Below are 19,100 nucleotides of genomic sequence, written 5' to 3' on the forward strand. Positions count from 1 at the left end.
AGGTGGCCAAAGTACTGGAGTTTCAGCTTTAGCATCATTCCTTCCAAAGAAATCCCAGGGTTGATCTCCTTCAGAATGGACTGGTTGGATCTCCTTTAGAACTATACAGAAAACATCTTACTGACCTGGTTAACCACATTGGTGTGGTCACTCACCTGGAGCTTGACATCCTAGAATGTGAAGTCAAATGGGCCTTAAGTGGCAAAATTCCAGCTGAGCTATTTCAAATCCTAAAAGATGATGCCATTAAAGTCTATATGTCAACAAGTTAGGAAAATTCAGCAGTGGCCACAAGATTGGAAAAGATCAGTTTTCATTCCAATCCCAAAAAAGGGCAATGCCGAAGAATGTTCAAACTCCCATGCACTTGTGCTCATTTCACCTGCTAGCAAGGTAATGCTCAAAATCCTTCAGTTAGCTTCAGCAGTATGTGAACTGGGAACTTCCAGATGTACAAATTGGATTTAGAGAAGACAGGAACTAGAAATCAAATGGCCAACATTGATTGGATCATGGAGAAAGCAAGGGAGTTCCAGAAAAACATCTACTACTGCTTCATTGATGACCTTGAAGCCTCTATGTGGATCACAACAAACTGTGGAGAATTCTTAAAGAGTTGGAGATACCAGACCACCTTACTTGTCTCCTGAGAAACTTGTATGTGGGTCAAGAAGCAAAAGTTAGAACCAGACATGGACCAATTGAATGGTTCAGAATTGGGAAAAGAGTATGACAAGACCATATATTGTCATCCTGCTTATTTAACTTCTATGCCTAGTACATCATCCAAAATGCAGGGCTGGATGAATCACAAGCTGGAATCAAGGTTTCCAGGAGAAATATCAACAACCTCAGATATGCAGTTGATACCACTCTAATGGCAGAAAGCAAAGACGACCTAAAGAGCCTCTTGATGAGAGTGAAAGAGGAGAGTGGAAAAACCTGGCTTAAAACTCAACATTCAAAAAACTAAGATCATGGCACCTGGTCCCATCACTTCATGGCAAATAGATGGGGGAAAAGTGGAGACAGTGACATTTAATTTTCTTGGGCTCCAAAATCACTGCAGACAGTGTCTGCAGTCATGAAGTTAAAAGACGCTTGCTCTTTGGAAAGAAAGCTGTGACAAACCTAGACAGTGTATCAGTTTGCTGACAGAGGTCCTTGTAGTCAAAGCTGTGGTTTTTCTGGTAGTCATGTACAGATGTGAGAGCTGGACCATAAATAACTCTGAGCACAGAATTAATGCTTTCAAATTGTGATGCTGGAGAAAACTTGAGAGTCCTTTGGACTGCGAGGAGATCAAACCAGTCTTTCCTAAAGGAGATGAACCCTGGATACTTGTTGGAAGAACTGTTACTGAAGCCGAAGTTACAATACTTTGGCCACCTGATGCGAAGAGATGACTCTTTGGAAAAGACACTGATGCTGGAAAGATAGAGGGCAGGAGGAGAAGGGGGCAGTTGAGAGAGATGGTTGAATAGTATCACCACTCAATGGACATAAATATGCTCTGGGAGACAGTGGAGGACAGAGGAGCATGCTACAGTTCATGAGGTCACAAAAAGACACAATTTAGCGACTGAACAACGTTAACCTGTATTATGGAGGTCCTAAAATATGTTAACCATTACCCCATTATTGCTTATTTGATTGTTTCTAATATTTTGTAATTAATTCATAATTAACAGTTTCTAAATAAATTATAGCTCACCTTTTTTAGTTCTGTTGTTGGTGTAGTCTTAAAACCGGAATTGTACTAGTTTTTACTGTCAGAGGTGTCTGTATTTTCAAGATTCACCCCATGTCAAATTGCTGTCTAGATGTATTGTACAACTAATGTATCTGTACATCATCTCATACTTCTGCAAGTGATCTATGAGAGGAAATACCTCCCTATACTTTTACAGCTTTGAGTATTATATTTATTTTAGCATTTGCTATTTTGTATTAAAAATGGTATTTCATTATTGTTTTAAATTTTTATTTCTTTCATAATTAGTGTGATTGAACATTTTTCACAGTTCTGTGGACCTTCACTTCCTGTTCTTTTTAAAAAGATTTTTCTGCTAAGCCTTCTATTGCTATATTAATGTTTCCCAGTTCAATTTGATTCCACAGATATTTGTTGTATAGCTCATCAGGTTCACAGTTGCTGTGCACAAGAGGAAGGTGAAGAGCTACCATCCCTGTCCTTGTTTTACTTATATTTGTTGTTGTTCAGTTGCCCAGTCGTGTCCGACTCTTTGCCACCCCATGAACTGCAGCATGCCAGGCCTCCCTGTCCCTCACCATCTCCCGAGTTTGCCCAAGTTCATATTTATTGCATCGGTGATGTCATCCACCCATCTCATTCTCTGACGCCCTCTTCTCCTTCTGCCCTCAATCTTTCCCAGCACTGGGGACTTTTCCAATGAGTCAGCTATTTGCATATCATTTACTTAAATTTAGGAAGATTTTAAATAATTATTGCTCAAGTATAAATATATACAGTTATTTCCATCATGACTGAGCACAGGTGCATACCTTCCTCCAGGGTATGCACCTCATAGTGAAATTGCTGCATAACATGTACCATTTCCTTTGTGTCCTCTGCTAAGTTGCTTTAGTCATGTCCGACTCTATGCGAACCTATGGACTGTAGCCCACCCAGGCTCCTCTGTCCTTGGTATTCTGCAGGCAAGAATAGTGGAGTGGATTGCCATTCCCCTCTCCAGGGCATCTTCCCAACTCAGAGATCAAACCGCGTCTGTTCATCTGACCTGCATTAGCAGGCCGATTTCTTTTCCACTAGTGCTACCTGGGATGCCACCGTTTTCCGCTTGGACCAGTGGTGTATAGGACTCCTGTTGGTTCGCATCCTCGTGGACCTTAGTTTTGTCAGTTTTGTAACAGCACCTCACTGTGGTCTTCATTTGGGTCTCCTCGTGTGATGCCTAGGCAAGTCTTTTGCCAGTTTTTCTGCTGAGTTATTTATCTTTGTGTAGATTCTTTGTTCTAGTTATGTTGTTAGGCCTGTCTTCATTATGTTTTGCAAATATCCAGTCACTAACACAAATACAAACTTTCTGACATAACTTTAAAACTCCTCTCAGAATAGTCAGACATCCAGTTCTCAGTCCTATTCTTTTCTTGGAGAACTGCTTCCAGCCCCAGCCATGTTGGACTCTGGTTCTCCTGCCCAACTGCAGAACCTTCTGAGAATTTCCCTCAGCTGTCCCTTTGGTTGGTCTTGGCTCCTGTGAAGTCCTCTTTCTTGGTTTACTGCTTCAGATTGGTAGAGCTTACTCTACTGTAGCTTTCTGGAAAAGGGTATATGTGAGATGGGTTTTTTATTTTTTTAGTTTCTAATATCTGAAAATGGTTTTCTTCTTTTTTTCTACATGACTGTTGCCTTGGGAAGCTTGGGGGAGCTCTCTATTACTGTGTCCTGAAACTTCGTGATTCGCTGTGCCTTGGTCGGTTGTGTTTGGTGCTTAGAGGGTCCTTTTAGTCTCGAGACTCATGCTCAGAGCTTTCAAATACTCATTCAATTATTTCTTCCTGGTTGTTTCTCTGTCTCCTGCTGTTTTCTCTCTTTGAAACTTTTATGAGAAAGATGGCCATTTCTTTTTAAGCCCCTTCATGTTGGTATCACTAAGTGTTATTTCTTAGATCCAGTTTCCTCATATTAAGAGTCCTCCAAGCTCCTGACTGGGGTCTGTACATCCATCTGTGAGGGTTTTAAAAGCTGAGGTAGAAAGAGACTGCCTAATATTGGGGTTGGGAAAAAGAGGGTGACAGTGACCTTTAAGGCATAAACTTCCTGGCTTCTTCCAGAATAACAGCAATACATAGATGGACGCATGGACTCTGGTCACATTTAAGATATTTAAGAACAGTTCTATCCATTCTCATAAGCCAAGTAGATTAATTTTTGCTCATCCCAGTAGAGTCTTGTGTACTTGTTTGTACTTAATTGAAACCAGCTTTGAACTATAACCAAGCTCCCATTCCAGACTCTTAACACATAAATTCTATGAGTTGTTAAATACTCTGGAATCATACAATTACGCTGAGTTTAGTTGAGTTTAACTACCACTATGTATACTCTTGCAGATCTGTTCATTGATTTGCTCCATATCATTGCTGTGTAATGATTGCTGGTAAACAGAAATAAAAACTAAAACTCTTAACTGTCAGTTTAGTTAGTGTTTTCATGGACTTTCCTTAAGCTGCCTCGACTATATACCTAACAGTTGCAGCTATAGCAGGTTATTTTGCCATTCACACCCTTGTCATTTTCCTGAATTACTATCAGTATTATTTAGATTTCATTAACAAAACTGGGGCAGCTGAGAACCATTGTCATCTTTTCATTTAGAATAAAGCTGAAACATCATTTCAAATGAGCATGGTTATATCTTAAAGTTAGACTTGACATTTAAGGTCTGTAATTAAATTCTCACCATTATGAACAGGTATGTAGATACGTTGATATTTAGGATGTGTGATAGCATCCTCAGGCCACTTCTCAAATATTTCTTCTCTGGCCCCATGTCCTTCTTGTTAAGTCTGGGTTTAACCAGAAGAGCATCTCCTTTTAAAACTGACAAGTATTGTTAATAGGACCATGAAACAAATGGTTTATCCAAGAGACATAAATCACAGCTCATTCCTACCTTTTTCTCTTGGCTAGATTCTTCTTGACAACTCGGTAGTCTAGTTTATGCTCCAAAAATGCATGTTAGTGTCTGTGCTTCGATGAGAAAACCCAGGCACCAAGAGATCTTTCAGTTCAGTTCAGTTCAGTCGCTCAGTCGTGTCCGACTCTTTGTGACCCCATGAATCGCAGCACGCCAGGCCTCCCTGTCCATCACCAACTCCCAGAGTTCACTCAGACTCACGTCCATCGAGTCCGTGATGCCATCCAGCTGTCTCATCCTCTGTCGTCCCCTTCTCCTCCTGCCCCCAATCCCTCCCAGCATCAGAGTCTTTTCCAATGAGTCAACTCTTCACATGAGGTGGCCAAAGTACTGGAGTTTCAGCTTCAGCATCATTCCTTCCAAAGAAATCCCAGGGCTGATCTCCTTCAGAATGGACTGGTTGGATCTCCATGCAGTCCAAGGGACTCTCAAGAGTCTTCTCCAACACCACAGTTCAAAAGCATCAATTCTTCGGCGCTCAACCTTCTTCATAGTCCAACTCTCATATCTGTACATGACCACAGGAAAAACCATAGCCTTGACTAGATGGACCTTAGTCAGCAAAGTAATGTCTCTGCTTTTGAATATGCTATCTAGGTTGGTCATAACTTTCCTTCCAAGGAGTAAGTGTCTTTTAATTTCATGGCTGCAGTCACCATCTGCAGTGATTTTGGAGCCCCCCAAAATAAAGTCTGACACTGTTTCCACTGTTTCCCCATCTATTTTCCATGAAGTGATGGGACCAGATGCCATGATCTTCGTTTTCTGAATGTTGAGCTTTAAGCCGACTTTTTCAGTCTCTACTTTCACTTTCATCGAGAGGCTTTTTAGTTCCTCTTCACTTTCTGCCATAAGGGTGGTGTCATCTGCATATCTGAGGTGATTGATATTTCTCCTGGCAATCTTGATTCCAGCTTGTGCTTCTTCCAGCCCAGCGTTTCTCATGATGTACTCTGCATAGAAGTTAAATAAGCAGGGTGACAATATACAGCCTTGACGTACTCCTTTTCCTATTTGGAACCAGTCTGTTGTTCCATGTCCAGTTCTAACTGTTGCTTCCTGACCTGTATATAGGTTTCTCAAGAGGCAGGTCAGGTGGTCTGGTATTCCCATCTCTTTCAGAATTTTCCACAGTTTATTGTGATCCATACAGTCAAAGGCTTTGGCATAGTCAAGAAAGCAGAAATAGATGTTTTCTGGAACTCTCTTGCTTTTTCCATGATCCAGCGGATGTTGGCAATTTGATCTCTGGTTCCTCTGCCTTTTCTAAAACCAGCTTGAACATCTGGAAGTTCACGGTTCACGTACTGCTAAAGCCTGGCTTGGAGAATTTTGACCATTAGTTTACTAGCATGTGAGATGAGTGCAATCATGCGGTAGTTTGAGCATTCTCTGGCATTACCTCCATGGAAAAAGTAGAGTCTACTTTTTCCCTGGGAGAGTCTCCGGGAGTGCAGTCCCTTCTCTGATCCCAGTTCTCAAAGAAACTATCCAGAAAGGAGAGTTTCTGGATAGGAAAGGCAGAGCCTTTCTTACTTCTCTTAAAGTACATTTCTCATAGCAGTCTTAACAATCACAGTGTTGAGATGAAATCAATTTCTCTATGAAGACAAACTTTACAGGCTAGCTTGTAGCTAAAAAGCCACTTCTGGAGATTTCTTGGCAGTTCAGAGGTTAGGACTTCACACTTCCATTGCAGGGGGCACAGGTTTGATCTGTAGTCGGAGAACTAAGATGCTCCAAGCCACATGGTGCAACCAAAATAAAGTGAAAAGCCAGTTCTCAACAGCCTATTCATGCATTTGTCCAAATTCATTTCTAGTTCTTGCTAGTACCATTTTGGGGAGTAAAATACTGAGATTACGATTCATTGTGCATATGAGTAAAAGGTTCAATAAAACCCTTTTCTCTGTTACATGGGAAATTGGCCTGGGTTCATCTGTTTTTAGCTCTGTTTCTTGGAAATCTGGTGAAGGTAGAATGTCAGCTGTGTTAATTCAGTAATACTGCTGTGATAAAATGAGAATATAATAAAATGACAATTGGTTGGTAAGTTGAGTCTGGGGTAGAAGGACTATAGCTTTGGGCTTCCCTGAGTGAAAAAAAAAAAAAAAAACTCACAGCCAGGCATGTCCTTTTCAGGGACCTAGAAGCTGAGAGTGTCACAAAGGGCGTTGGTTTCTGCTTGGTACCTGGCTTCTCAGCTTGGGTGGCTGTTGGATCTGCCCACTGTAGTCCTTTCTGTCACCTCGGCACTATCATTTGAGGGTCCAGAGACTAGCCCTGAGACTACTGTGAGCATTCCCAGCAAAAACAAAAGCCTGTGACTATGCTGTTCACATTCTCTTTTGTTTTCTTGATCTTATATCCTTTTAAATTAATCTGATGTGAACTGTAGCCTATTATACTTTTTTATTATAAAAACATTTTATTATAAAAAATTTCAAGTGTATACAAAGTAAACAGAATGGCTGTTATACTCTTGAGTCTCTTGATGTCTAACTGGGACTACGAATTACACTTAGGAAAGGGCATTGCAGTACTAAAATAATATCTTCTTAGGATACTTATAAATAATCTCTTTCACGTTCCAGGGTAGAGAATATCCTGCTTTTTCCAAGATTATCCAGATCTTTGAATTATAGAACTATCCAATATATCCTTTTTTAACTTCCATATTTCTAACCTGTGTCAGCCTAATTGTTTTTAGTCTGCCCTATGGCACACTCCTCCCCTTTCTATCATAACTGTTACCTTTCTCTGAACCTCTCTGATTTCAGTTTCTTTCTTCTTTCCTCCTTGTCTTTTTTCTCCTTTTATCCTTTCCTTCCTTCCATCCTCCCTCCCTCTCCCCACTTTCCACTCTTGTTTTCTTCCTCTGGATAGTCACTTGAATTGTGTACAACATATGTCAGATAAACTATATCTGTGGTGCATTGGAAAGAAATGTTTTCCCTTAATTACCAATACCTCTTTTCATAATAACCCATTTTTTCTCTTTCTTTCTGCTAAAAGACTAACTCAAAGTTTATTTTTTCCTATGTTCGTAACTGTAGTCAGTGATGGATGATCATGTTTTAACACATTGTTTGGATTATTTAGTGTTAAATGTTTAAACCACATCAAAAACCGTTTGTTCCTTTTCTATTAATCATTAGCACTGCTAGCTTTATAGCGTGCTTGCTGAGCATTTATATGTATTATGTCTCTTAATTTTCATTAAAAAACAAACTTGTGAGGTGTATTTGATTTTAATTTTCAGTTGCAGATAAAGAAGCCAGCTTAGAAAGATTTAAGTTGCTCATGATCACACATTCAGAAAGTGATAAAGCCAGAACTCAAACCAAGGCAGTATGATTTACACAAAAAAACCTTGTTTATAATCATCTTGCCTGATTACTGTCACCATTCACTACATGTTCCTCCAGTTTCTCAGTGATTTGCCTATTCACTACCTGAAAAGGTCTGAAAACAAACCTGGAAATTTACTTTCTCCTTCTAACTTCCAGTGATGTCAAATCAGTCTTTACTCCATGAGTAAAGTAACCAGCTATTGAAACTTTAAAAATAACCCTGAAGGACCGTATTTTTCTTGAAGGACATAAAAGAACCATGCAAAGGACTTAACCTAGATCCATTTGAAGCTTAGTCTCCTTTGGAAGAAGCAAAAAGCAGAGTCAAGGTGAAGAAATAGAAGGGCCCTCACTGTTTTTCTCACAGTATATAAGCAAGTAGAAATAAAAGCGGAGTATTAAACTAGGTTTATATCCTGCCCTTGTCACCAGAATGGACTGCTTATTGACACTGCAACTGTATTCAGTGAAAAATGCAACCTCAGGGTAAACATTTGGCTCTGTGCTGTTGTGCACGTCTTAAAACTAGATAAATATATGCCTAAACATTTTTTGAGTCTCTATTAAATGCTGGGAATAAGACTTAAGTAGCTCTACATATATTACCCTTTTATTCCTCTTAAACCAGTAAACTAGTTACTATTATCTCACTTTACAGGTTAGGAAACCAACAGGCTTCGAGAAGGCTTCCTAGGTGATTTTTAACACAGATCTCCACCTAAGAATCATCCTCTTAGGGAATTCCCTGGCCAGTGGTTGGGACTCAGCACTTTCACTGCCAGGCCTCAGGTTCAGTCTCGAGCTGGGGAATTAAGATTCTTCAAGCCACACAGCACAGCCAAAAAATAAATAAATAAATAATAGAGTTATCCTCTTAAATAATGATCACATGTTTGCATAGAGCTTTATCACTGAGGGTTATTTGCATATGCCTATCTCACTTGACCTGTAAATTATCCCCATGAGGGAGGCAGAGCAAGGCTTCATAGGTGAAATTATTGGTTCAAGGTCACTTAGCTAGTAAATCACTCAGCCTTTAATCCAGGTCTTCTCATTATAAACTCCATATTTTCAGCATTCACTTGGATAAACCTAAATAAGAGTCTAAATGAGCAGATTTTCCAACAACTTTTTGTTGAATACTGTCATCCAAAATAGTGTTGGGCATGCTGGAAATTCATTCAAAATCATTTTAAACATTTTACATATTTTGAAAAGAATGCCATGATAAAGATATAAATAACATTTCCACTTTTTGCCTCTTTCAGCACTTTACCTTCCCCTGCCCTCACCTAAATGCTCCTGAATCTTGGCTTAAGCAAACCTTTGCGGTTTCTTCTTTCATGGAGTTAACCTTGAAAAGTATTGGTAGAGGAGACTATGAATCTACTGTTATTTTTAGCTGACAGGCAGTTGAGAGTTGATATTTTTTATTAAGACATTAAGCAATAGTGAATGTCTGAGATAGGAGTGACTAACTTTGGAGTACTTCTAACTTCTGCAGAAGGAGCTATACATGTGCGTTTCAGGTAGCCAAATTATTATTAGCCACTAGCACATAGCCTCTGCATCTAACTCATAAGATGATATGATCTGGCTGAATTCAAGCAACAGGACAAAACAGAAATACCACACCAAACAGGAGAGGGCATGAAAGAAATGTCATGGCTGACTATAAGTAGAGGACAGAGACAGTGAACAACAATAGTTTGTGGTATGGTAAAGACAAGAACTGTTTTTGTCTCTGGACAGTGTAAAATCTATACTAGATTTTCTATATTTCCAGACCTGGAAATATAGAAAACCTAGTTGTCTTAGCACATTCAGTTGCCTGTATAACAGTTCCACAAATATTAAACAAGATTAAATGAGAATTCATTATTTTCTTCCCCCCCAAAAAAATCAAACACAAAATGAATCAACTTTTTCTTCTGCAGTCTTCCTTAGCTCTGTAAATGACATCAATATCTACGAGTTGCTGTGTCAAAAAAAAAAAAAGAGAGAGAGGAATAATGAGTACTATTGGGAATAGGGTTGTAAAATTACAGATATAAAGAGTGAAGTCAGAGAGGACCTCTCTGAGAAGTTACATTTGAGCTCAGACTTGAAAGAAGTAGAGATCAAGTTGTACAGATACCTGGAATCAGTTAGGGGGAAGGTTGGGGGCATGTCTGTGTTTCCCTCTAGAACAAAAGGGAAACATGCTTACTGACCATTATAAGAGTTTGTGTTCCCTAAGCTCAGAGTTCTCTTTCTATAATATAACCCACTGCATTTGCAGGGGTCATCTGTTCATCTTGAAATCACCTTGTGCAGCCCCACTGACACCAATGGACAGATCATTCAGATAGAAAATCAGTAAGGAAACATTGGCCTTAGATGACACTTTAGACCAAATGGACTAAATAGATTATATAGAGAAGATTTTTTCCAAAGGCAGCAGAATATTCTTTTCTAGAGCACATTGTACAGTCTCCAGGATAGACAGCATACTAGGTCACAAAACAACTCTAAGTAAATTTAAGAAAACTGAAACTATATCAAGCATCTTCTCCAACCAGAGTACTATGAGACTGCAAATCAATCAGAAGGAAAAAAATTGCAATAAACATGTGGAGGCTAAACAGTTTGCTACTAAACAACCAAAGAGTCACTGAAGAAATCAAAAAGGAAATTTTTTTAAATCCTGGAAACAAATGAAAATGTAAATGATCCTATGACTTGTGATCCAAAATCTATGGGATAAAGCAAAAACAGTTCTAAGAGGGTAGTTTCTAACAATACAAGCCTATTTCAGGAAACAGGAAAATTCTCAAATAAGTAACTGAAATAGAGACTGAAAAAAAAAAAAAACAGTAAAGATTAGTGGAACTGAGAGTTGATTCATTGAAAAGATAAACAAAATTGGTGAACCTTTACCCAGATTTAGCCAGAAAAAAAGAGGGCCCATATCAGGAACATCAGAATCAAAAAAGAAGTTTCAACTGATACCACAGGAATATAAAGGATCATAAGAGATTGCTGTAAAAAGACTGTATGCCAGTAAAATGTACAACTTAGAAAGGGACAAATTGTTAGAAATGCACACTCTGCCAAAACTGAACCATGATGAAATAGAAAATATGACCAGACCAGTTACAAGTAATGAAATTGAATCAGTGATTTTAAAACCCTCAACAAGCAAAAATCCAAACCAAATGATTTCATGGGTGAAATCTACCAAACATTTAGAGAAGAATTAATATCTATTTTTCTCAAACTATTTCAAAAATTACAGAGTAAGCACTTCTGAACTCACTCTGTGAGGCAGCAGCATCCTGATACCAAAACCAGACAAGAACATCACAAAAAAAGAAAACTACAGGGCAACATCACTGATGAACATAGATGCAAAAATCCTCAACAAAATATTACCAGGCTGAATACAACAATACATTAAAAGGGTCATGCACCATGGTCACATAGGATTTATCCCAGGGATGCAAGGATAGTTCAAAATCTGCAAATCAATGTGATATGCAACTTTAGAAACAAATTGAAGAATAAAAATCATATGATTATCTCAGTAGATGCCAAAAACTCTTGACAAATTCACCGTCCACTTATGATTAAAAACTCTCCGCACAGTAGGTAGGGAAGGAACATACCTGACATAGTAAAGGCAGTATATGACAGTATATGATATTTATAGATCAGGAAACCCAGGCATGGAGACGTTCAATAACTTGCCTTAGTTTATAAGGAAAGCTGAGATTTAAATCCAAGCCATCTGACACCTGACAGGTGCTCCCAGCCACTCCACAGTTCTACATCTGGAAGAAGTTGACTGTCACATTGTTAGTAAGTATCACAGGCAAGACCCAGACTAGGCCTCTGACTTTTTGAGAAATTTGTAGTGTACACTACCATGATGTCTAAATCCATTTCCTTGTACATGTTTGATCTGTGTCTAGTCCCCCAGTTACATTGCATCTTTGTCTTTTTTACACATTGCATCTTGTTTAAAGACACAAAATATCATCTATTTCCATATAAATTCTCTGACTATCTCTTCCACTGAATAAGTTGTCAAGGGTATCATCAGTGTATTGATTAAAACACAAAAACTTGAGGTACAACCAAAAATCTAAAAGTATTTTCTCTGAATTTACTTATTTTACACATACAAAATGTCCATTTAAAAATAAAAAGACAATTATTTATAAAAATCAATTTCAGTACCTGCTGAACTGAACTAAACTCTGGAAACAAAACTAAACTCTGTGAACAAAATTTTATCCCAGAATTCCCCTAAAGAGCTTAAAATCTGACTTGGAAAAAACAAGAACCATAGGCACATGTTGAAAACCAACCTGTCATGGACAAAATAAGCAACTTGCAAAGGAGCTGGTGCCAGCAAACTGCCTGAGATAAAGAGACGATTTATTTGGAATCAACAGCAGTGTAGCCAGGCATTGGCTGCCTTTGTTTTCACTCACTGCCACCGTCTTTCAAGGCACAAGCTTGTTAAGGTTCTGGCTCTAGCTGGATCTCTGCTTTCCAGAATAAATACATTTCAGTGGCATTTATGTCATATCATGCACCTTCCCCACTAGAATGGTTAGGAGAAAACTGATTGTGCATTTGAACATTAATATTTAGGAGAGTAATCCTGAAAGAAAATTTAGAAAAAAAAAATTGGAAATAATTCTTAGCAATTTAAAATATCTTAAAATATCTTACCTATAAAATAGAAAGCATGTAAATGGAAATACTCAACTTTTTAAACAATGTAAATTTTTATATTTTGCAGGTATCTCTTGTCTATAGTGTATAGTATAGCTCTTAAATAAAAAGTGATCCATGGTCATCTTGATTTATTAACATTGTGGTTCGTAAGTGATTTCCCAAGAAATGATGATATTCTTTTAGTTTTTAATGACAACTGTTAGGAGACAGTGTTATTTCCAGAATGTTACTATCTTAGCATCTTGCTACACAGTTCATTCAGGCTGTGCTGTGACATGAAACCAAAAAAAGAAAAAAAAATTATAGCTTGCCGTTTATTTTCCCTGGTGATCAGAGATAAGAGTATTGTGGATAAATTAAATTGATAAATAATCCCCAAAACATCATTTTAGCCATTAGTTTCAAATTCCTTTCTTCCTAAGACTTGTTTTTACAGTTACTGTTAAGCCTCAATATTAACAGATTTTAAGCTTTGGCTTTCTCTTCCTGCCTTCTGATGAATGCTTCTCTCTAAATGAAATACAAATGCAAGGTGGGGTAGCACAAGAAAGCTCAGAATTGAGGAACCTAGTTAATTCACAGAATGGATAATCAACCCTGAATATTAAGGGGATTGGCTCTGATTCAGCCATCAAACCCTTTATAGAGAGGACTGATTTAGGAAAGCGGGTGAGTTAAAAGCCAGGTCACTCTAAGAAGTGGAACAATGATCATTTGACTACCATGTGAGAAAGGCATCTACTGAAAATATATCTCATGTATCTACTTGTTTAAAAAAATAACACTTTGCATTCCAGGTGATCACCTTCTTTAGCTCAAGGTTGCTACAAGCTGGAGCTGAGCTGTCAGTGGAACGAGTCCTGGAAATCATCAAACAAGGGGTTGTCGCGCTGCCCAAGGACAGGCTGAAGGTAGGACTGGGAGAAGAAACATACTGTTGTATCTATTGATGTAAATGTTATTGTCTGAGTAGGCTCTATTCAGAATCATACTACTTACCTAGCACTTGTGCTGGGAAAAGCTCTCTAAATATTGCCTACTCTCCTATACACCGACACGCAGAGCTGTGATGAAAGATTCTGACAGTTTTCCAGAAGAAGTCGCAAAAGGACTCTTCACCACTGCATACATCTCCTATGAGTAACCGCTGCATAATACTATGAGTAATTCAAATACTATGAATAAAGGAGCACCTTATTTTTTAACCCACTGAAATAAATTCAGTCTTGTGTGTATCATCAAGGGTTGATCAATAGGTGGTGTGGTGGTGATAGTGATGATGATCCGTTAGCTGCAGGGGTAGCTAGTACTTACTCAGTGTTTACTCAGTGCTTTTGGGGCGTCTAAGTGTCTTATATATTAACTGATCAATCAATCCTCACAACAGCCCTTTGAGGTTAAGTAGTATTAATCATCCTAATTTTCAGATGAAGAATCTGGTACAAAAATAGGTTAAGTAATTTACCCCAAGTCATACAGTTAGGGAATTAACGAACTAGGAGATCCATACCCCGGTCTTCGGCTCCCAAGTCCGTACTTGTAATCACCACATTATTCACTGTGTACCTGGGTGTAGCTACAAAAAGAGGAGTATTTTGTGGAAGAGGTAGGAGAAATACAGTGTTTAGAGGAAACATTTAAATCTGCGCACTAAATGTGTTCCTGAGGCAATATCATGGTATAAAACTCATATTTCAAGACTTAATTTTCCCACAAGAAAAGATGTAAAGGGGATATTTGGGGAGAAATGCGTGAATGTACGGCATTGTCGCCTATTTTTACCTTAATACTTCTTTTAATTTTTTTCTTTCATTACCTCCCTTTTTTTTTTTAGAGTGCTCATTCCTAAATGAACAACACGCAGGGTATCATAGAGAATGTTTAGCCTTCTTCATAGTTTTGGTCACAACTTCTTTCCAAAGTTACTGTTTGGGGGTTGTGCTTTGCAGCACTATCACTGGAACCGCTGCTTAATAAACATTGTAGGATATGAAAATATTTTCAGTTACAACAACAGAGTTTGTCAAGCCACAGCGCCTTAGTCATGATCACTTGCAGAAGTTCCACCGTACGCAGGTAGCCTTGCGGTAGAGGGCGGAGGGTGGTCTGCTCCTCAACTAAAATGGCACCAGCATGTGGCGACGGCATAAAACCTGATCACAGTTCACCAGACCCTCCAGCTCTGACTTGACTCTCTTTCCTGACAAGTCCGTAAGTGTAGAGAATTCATATTATTTCCTCTCTTACCTAAAGTAAGCTATCTGAGGTCTGTTAGGTTTTTTCTCACCCTTTTGAATTTATTTGAACTATTTCATGTTACAGGGCATGATGATTAGAGTGGCAACTCACAGGAAGTGATGGATCTTGGTGTTTAGGAAAGTCAAGAAAGAGGTGTAATGAGAGACTGTAAGGAAAGGATAATGGAGAGAAATGAAGGGAAGGGGGATTTGAATGAGATCAAAGAACCAGTGAAGTAGAAGTCATGGAAATTGTGATTAGAGAGCAGTATATTTAGACTGAAGGTGTTCACAAGGAGCAAATCTCCATGACAACATGGTCTGGGTTCAGCCGTGAGCGGGGGACTGAAATGATATGGATGTAAACGGAAGTCAGTGTGATCAAGCCAGTTAATGGTTTTGAAGTCAACCATGAGCCATACACATGGGCATCATAGTCAACCCCGGATGATAAGCCATGGGGCGAAAGAAAGACTGAGCCAAACACTACAGTAAATAGGAGAGCGGCCTAGGAATCAGCATGCAGCAGGTAAAAGGAAGAGAAGTTGATACTGGCCTCATAGGAACAGAGCTCTGTATTTAAGAGTAGAGGAACAGCCAAGGACCAGCAGTGAAAACAAGACACCAGCTGCACCTCCAGGCCCAGAAGACTAGGGAGTGCGAAGAACCATCAGCTTCTACTTCCAAAGGCTCCAGGGGTTTGGGAGTCCTGAGGGGCAAACCAGGTTCTTGTTTAAGAGGTGAGGACGAGAGACGGAAGATCCAGTGCAGGAACTGAGAATGTCGCGGGACATAATAACCATGAAGGCGGGGTTTGAAAAGGCAGCGTGGGGCACGGGAGGCAGAGAAGTAATGGGAGGTTGGATCACGGGAGAGAAAGCCCAGAGCAGGATGGGAATGAGAGTTCAGGAGAAGGGGGCGATGACGAGTGATGAGGACGTGTGACGTTAGGTTAAAGCTTGCCACAGGTTCCATCAACCCTGAGCAAGCCTTTGTCAAGCATCTGCTCTGTGACAGCTGTCACTCTTAAGTGCCTGGGCACAAAGTGAGCAAAGATCCTTGCCCTTTCAGGGCTTGTAGTTTAGCAGGCAGAAACAGACGACAAATAATCAGCATGGTGTAATAAATAACAAAATGATCTAGAGTGGTAGTTGCTCTGGAAAATAAATGATCAAGCAAACTTAAGAGGGTTTGGGCATGCCAGTGAGGATGTGGTGGGAGAAGGTTGTAGAATTAACAGAGAATGGTATAGCCAACCTTTAACCAAAACAAGAAGGTGAGCAAATTAGATGTGCTGGTTCAAAGTAGAATCCTAAGCAGTGCCTGAAAAGGCCCAAAGCCAGGAGGATGCCAAGCATGTTGAAGAAATAATGAGAAGAACAAAGCAGCTACAACTGTGTGGACAAGGGGAGAGGAGCAGAAGGTAAACAGAGATGATAAGGGTTGGGGCAGGGCAGTGGAATGGGGAGCCAAGGCAAGATTTTGAGAAGAGGAGAGGCATGCTGGGGTTTTGATTCTAAGCGGATCACTCTGGTTGATGTGTTGAGAGTAGATTGTAGTGTGACTGTGAGAGCAGAGGGATCAGTTAAATTATTGCTTGACTTGGACCATGTTGGAAAGGTGGAAGTGCTAACAGTTTGTCCAAGTAATTGTCTGGTTGGCAGAGGAGTGCACTTTGGCCTTTTCAGTTCAGTTCAGTTGCTCAGTCGTGTCCTACTCTTTGCGACCCCATGAATTGCAGCACGCCAGGCCAGCCTGTCCATCACCAACTCCCGGAGTTCACTCAGACTCATGTCCATCGAGTCGGTGATGCCATCCAGCCATCTCATCCTCTGTCGTCCCCTTCTCCTCCTGCCCCTAATCCCTCCCAGCATCAGAGTCCTTTCCAATGAGTCAGCTCTTCGCATGAGGTAGCCAAAGTATTGGAGTTTCAGCTTTAGCATCAGTCCTTCCAAAGAACACCCAGAACTGATCTCCTTCAGAATGGACTGGTTGGATCTCCTTGCAGTCCAAGGGACTCTCAAGAGTCTTCTCCAACACCGCAGTTCAAAAGCATCAATTCTTCAGCGCTCAGCTTTCTTCACAGTCCAACTTTCACATCCATACAGGACCACTGGAAAAACCATTGCCTTGACTAGACAGACCTTTGTTGGCAAAGCAATGTTTCTGCTTTTCAATATACTATCTAGGTTGGTCATAACTTTTCTTCCAAGGAGTAAGCGTCTTTTAATTTCATGGCTGCAGTTACCATCTGCAGTGATTCTGGAGCCCAAAAAAATAAAGTCTGACACTGTTTCCACTGTTTCCCCATCTATTTCCCATGAAGTGATGGGACCTCTTAGTTTTCTGAATGTTGAGCTTTAAGCCAACTTTTTCACTCTCCTCTTTCACTTTCATCAAGAAGCTTTTTAGTTCCTCTTCACTTTCTGCCATAAGGGTGGTGTCATCTGCATATCTGAGGTGATTGATATTTCTCCCGGCAATCTTGATTCCAGTTTGTGCTTCTTCCAGCCCAGCGTTTCTCATGATGTACTCTGCATAGAAGTTAAATAAGCAGGGTGACAATAGACAGCCTTGACATACTCCTTTTCCTATTTGGAACCAGTCTGTTGTTCCATGTCCAGTTCTAACCGTTGCTTCCTGACCTGCATATAGATTTCTCAAGAGGCAGGTCAGGTGGTCTGGTATTCCCATCTCTTTCAGAATTTTCCACAGTTTATCGTGATCCACACAGTCAAAGGCTTTGGCATAGTCAAGAAAGCAGAAATAGATGTTTTATGGAACTCTCTTGCGTTTTTGATGATCCAGCGGATGTTGGCAATTTGATCTCTGGTTCCTCTGCCTTTTCAAAAACCAGCTTGAACATCTGGAAGTTCACGGTTCACGTATTGCTGAGCCTGGCTTGGAGAATTTTGAGCATTAGTTTACTAGCATGTGAGATGAGTGCAATCGTGCGGTAGTTTGAGGATTCTTTGGCATTGCCTTTCTTTGGGATTGGAATGAAAACTGACCTTTTCCAGTCCTGTGGCCTGAGTTTTCCAAATTTGCTGACTTTTTAGGAGATAGTATAGTCTGTGTCAGACTTCCCAGGTAGTACTAGTGGTACTGAGTTGGGAAGATCCCCTGGAATGGGAAATGGCAACCCGCTCCAGTATTCTTGCCTGGAAAACTCCATGGACAGAGGAACCTGACAGGCTTCAGTGCATGGAGTCACAACCAGTCAAACACAACTGAGCATTACTGTGTTATTTACAAAAGCTCCAGGGAATGGTGGCTACACATAGGTTCTGATGGACTGGTTGCAGAACTGGCATGCAAGTATTGGAAGAATTATTCACAGAAGTGAATTTGGACTTGGACTAGGCCGTGTCAAGGACAGTTTTCAGTCATTGGCTAGCTTCATCTTTCATAGATGCCTGGCTCCACTTCGCTAAATGTTGTGTGACTCATCAGTGTACGTAGGTCAATGTACGTGTACGTAGCTAGTAGTATCTAGAAGCTGTCTGTACTACAAAATTCAGAGCAAATTTTTGAGGCAACACCTTAAGACAATTTGGAAAACTTTCACAGAATCACCAATCCTGTGGAAGAACAGAGGGCATACTTACAGGAATTCACAGGATCCAAGCAGAAGAGACTTACTGTCTTCAAGTCCTGGAAGAATTGTTTACTAAAGCAGAGTTGTCCTTACTGTGTTGATCTCAGGAACAGGAACAAAGGGGTAGACGCTTTATACAGAAAAGTTGCATTTCAGCCCCATATAAGGAAGAGCTTTCTGCGAAATGGAACTATGGTCAACCCTTGAACAATGCACGGATTAAGGGCACAGACCCTTCACACAGGCAGAAACCCAGATGGAATTTAGTTGCCCTCTGTATTCCCATGTAGCTCAGTTGGTAATGTATCTGCCTGCAATGCGGGAGACCTGGGTTCAGTTCCTGGGTCGGGAAGTTCCCCTGGAGAAGAGAATGGCAACCCATTCCAGTATTCTTGCCTGGAGAATCCCATGGACAGAGGAGCCTGGCGAGCTATGGTTCATGGGAATGCAAGAGTTGGATATGACTTAGTGTTATCTTTCTTTTCTTTCTTTCTTTTCT

General features: G+C 40.0%; 1 protein-coding gene and 1 long non-coding RNA gene across 4 annotated transcripts in view; one reads left to right on the top strand and one right to left on the bottom strand.

Annotated features, from left to right (window-relative positions):
• DYM (dymeclin) overlaps positions 1 to 19,100 on the top strand; it is a 388,874-nt gene that overhangs the window by 309,880 nt on the left and 59,894 nt on the right. For all 3 annotated transcript variants that reach the window (XM_040264506.1, XM_040264509.1, XM_040264508.1), the window contains one exon: positions 13,564 to 13,677. In XM_040264506.1, coding sequence (XP_040120440.1) covers positions 13,564 to 13,677 — 114 coding nt within the window. The remainder of the gene's footprint in view (positions 1 to 13,563; positions 13,678 to 19,100) is intronic.
• LOC120880998 lies at positions 1,389 to 16,780 on the bottom strand. Its single transcript, XR_005725178.1, has 3 exons — positions 16,770 to 16,780; positions 6,473 to 6,475; positions 1,389 to 1,511 (listed from the first exon to the last, which is right to left on the bottom strand). It is a non-coding gene; the product is annotated as an uncharacterized LOC120880998 (long non-coding RNA).

This window comes from Oryx dammah, unplaced genomic scaffold (assembly GCF_014754425.2).
Source record: "Oryx dammah isolate SB20612 unplaced genomic scaffold, SCBI_Odam_1.1 HiC_scaffold_22, whole genome shotgun sequence".
NCBI lineage: Eukaryota > Metazoa > Chordata > Mammalia > Artiodactyla > Bovidae > Oryx > Oryx dammah.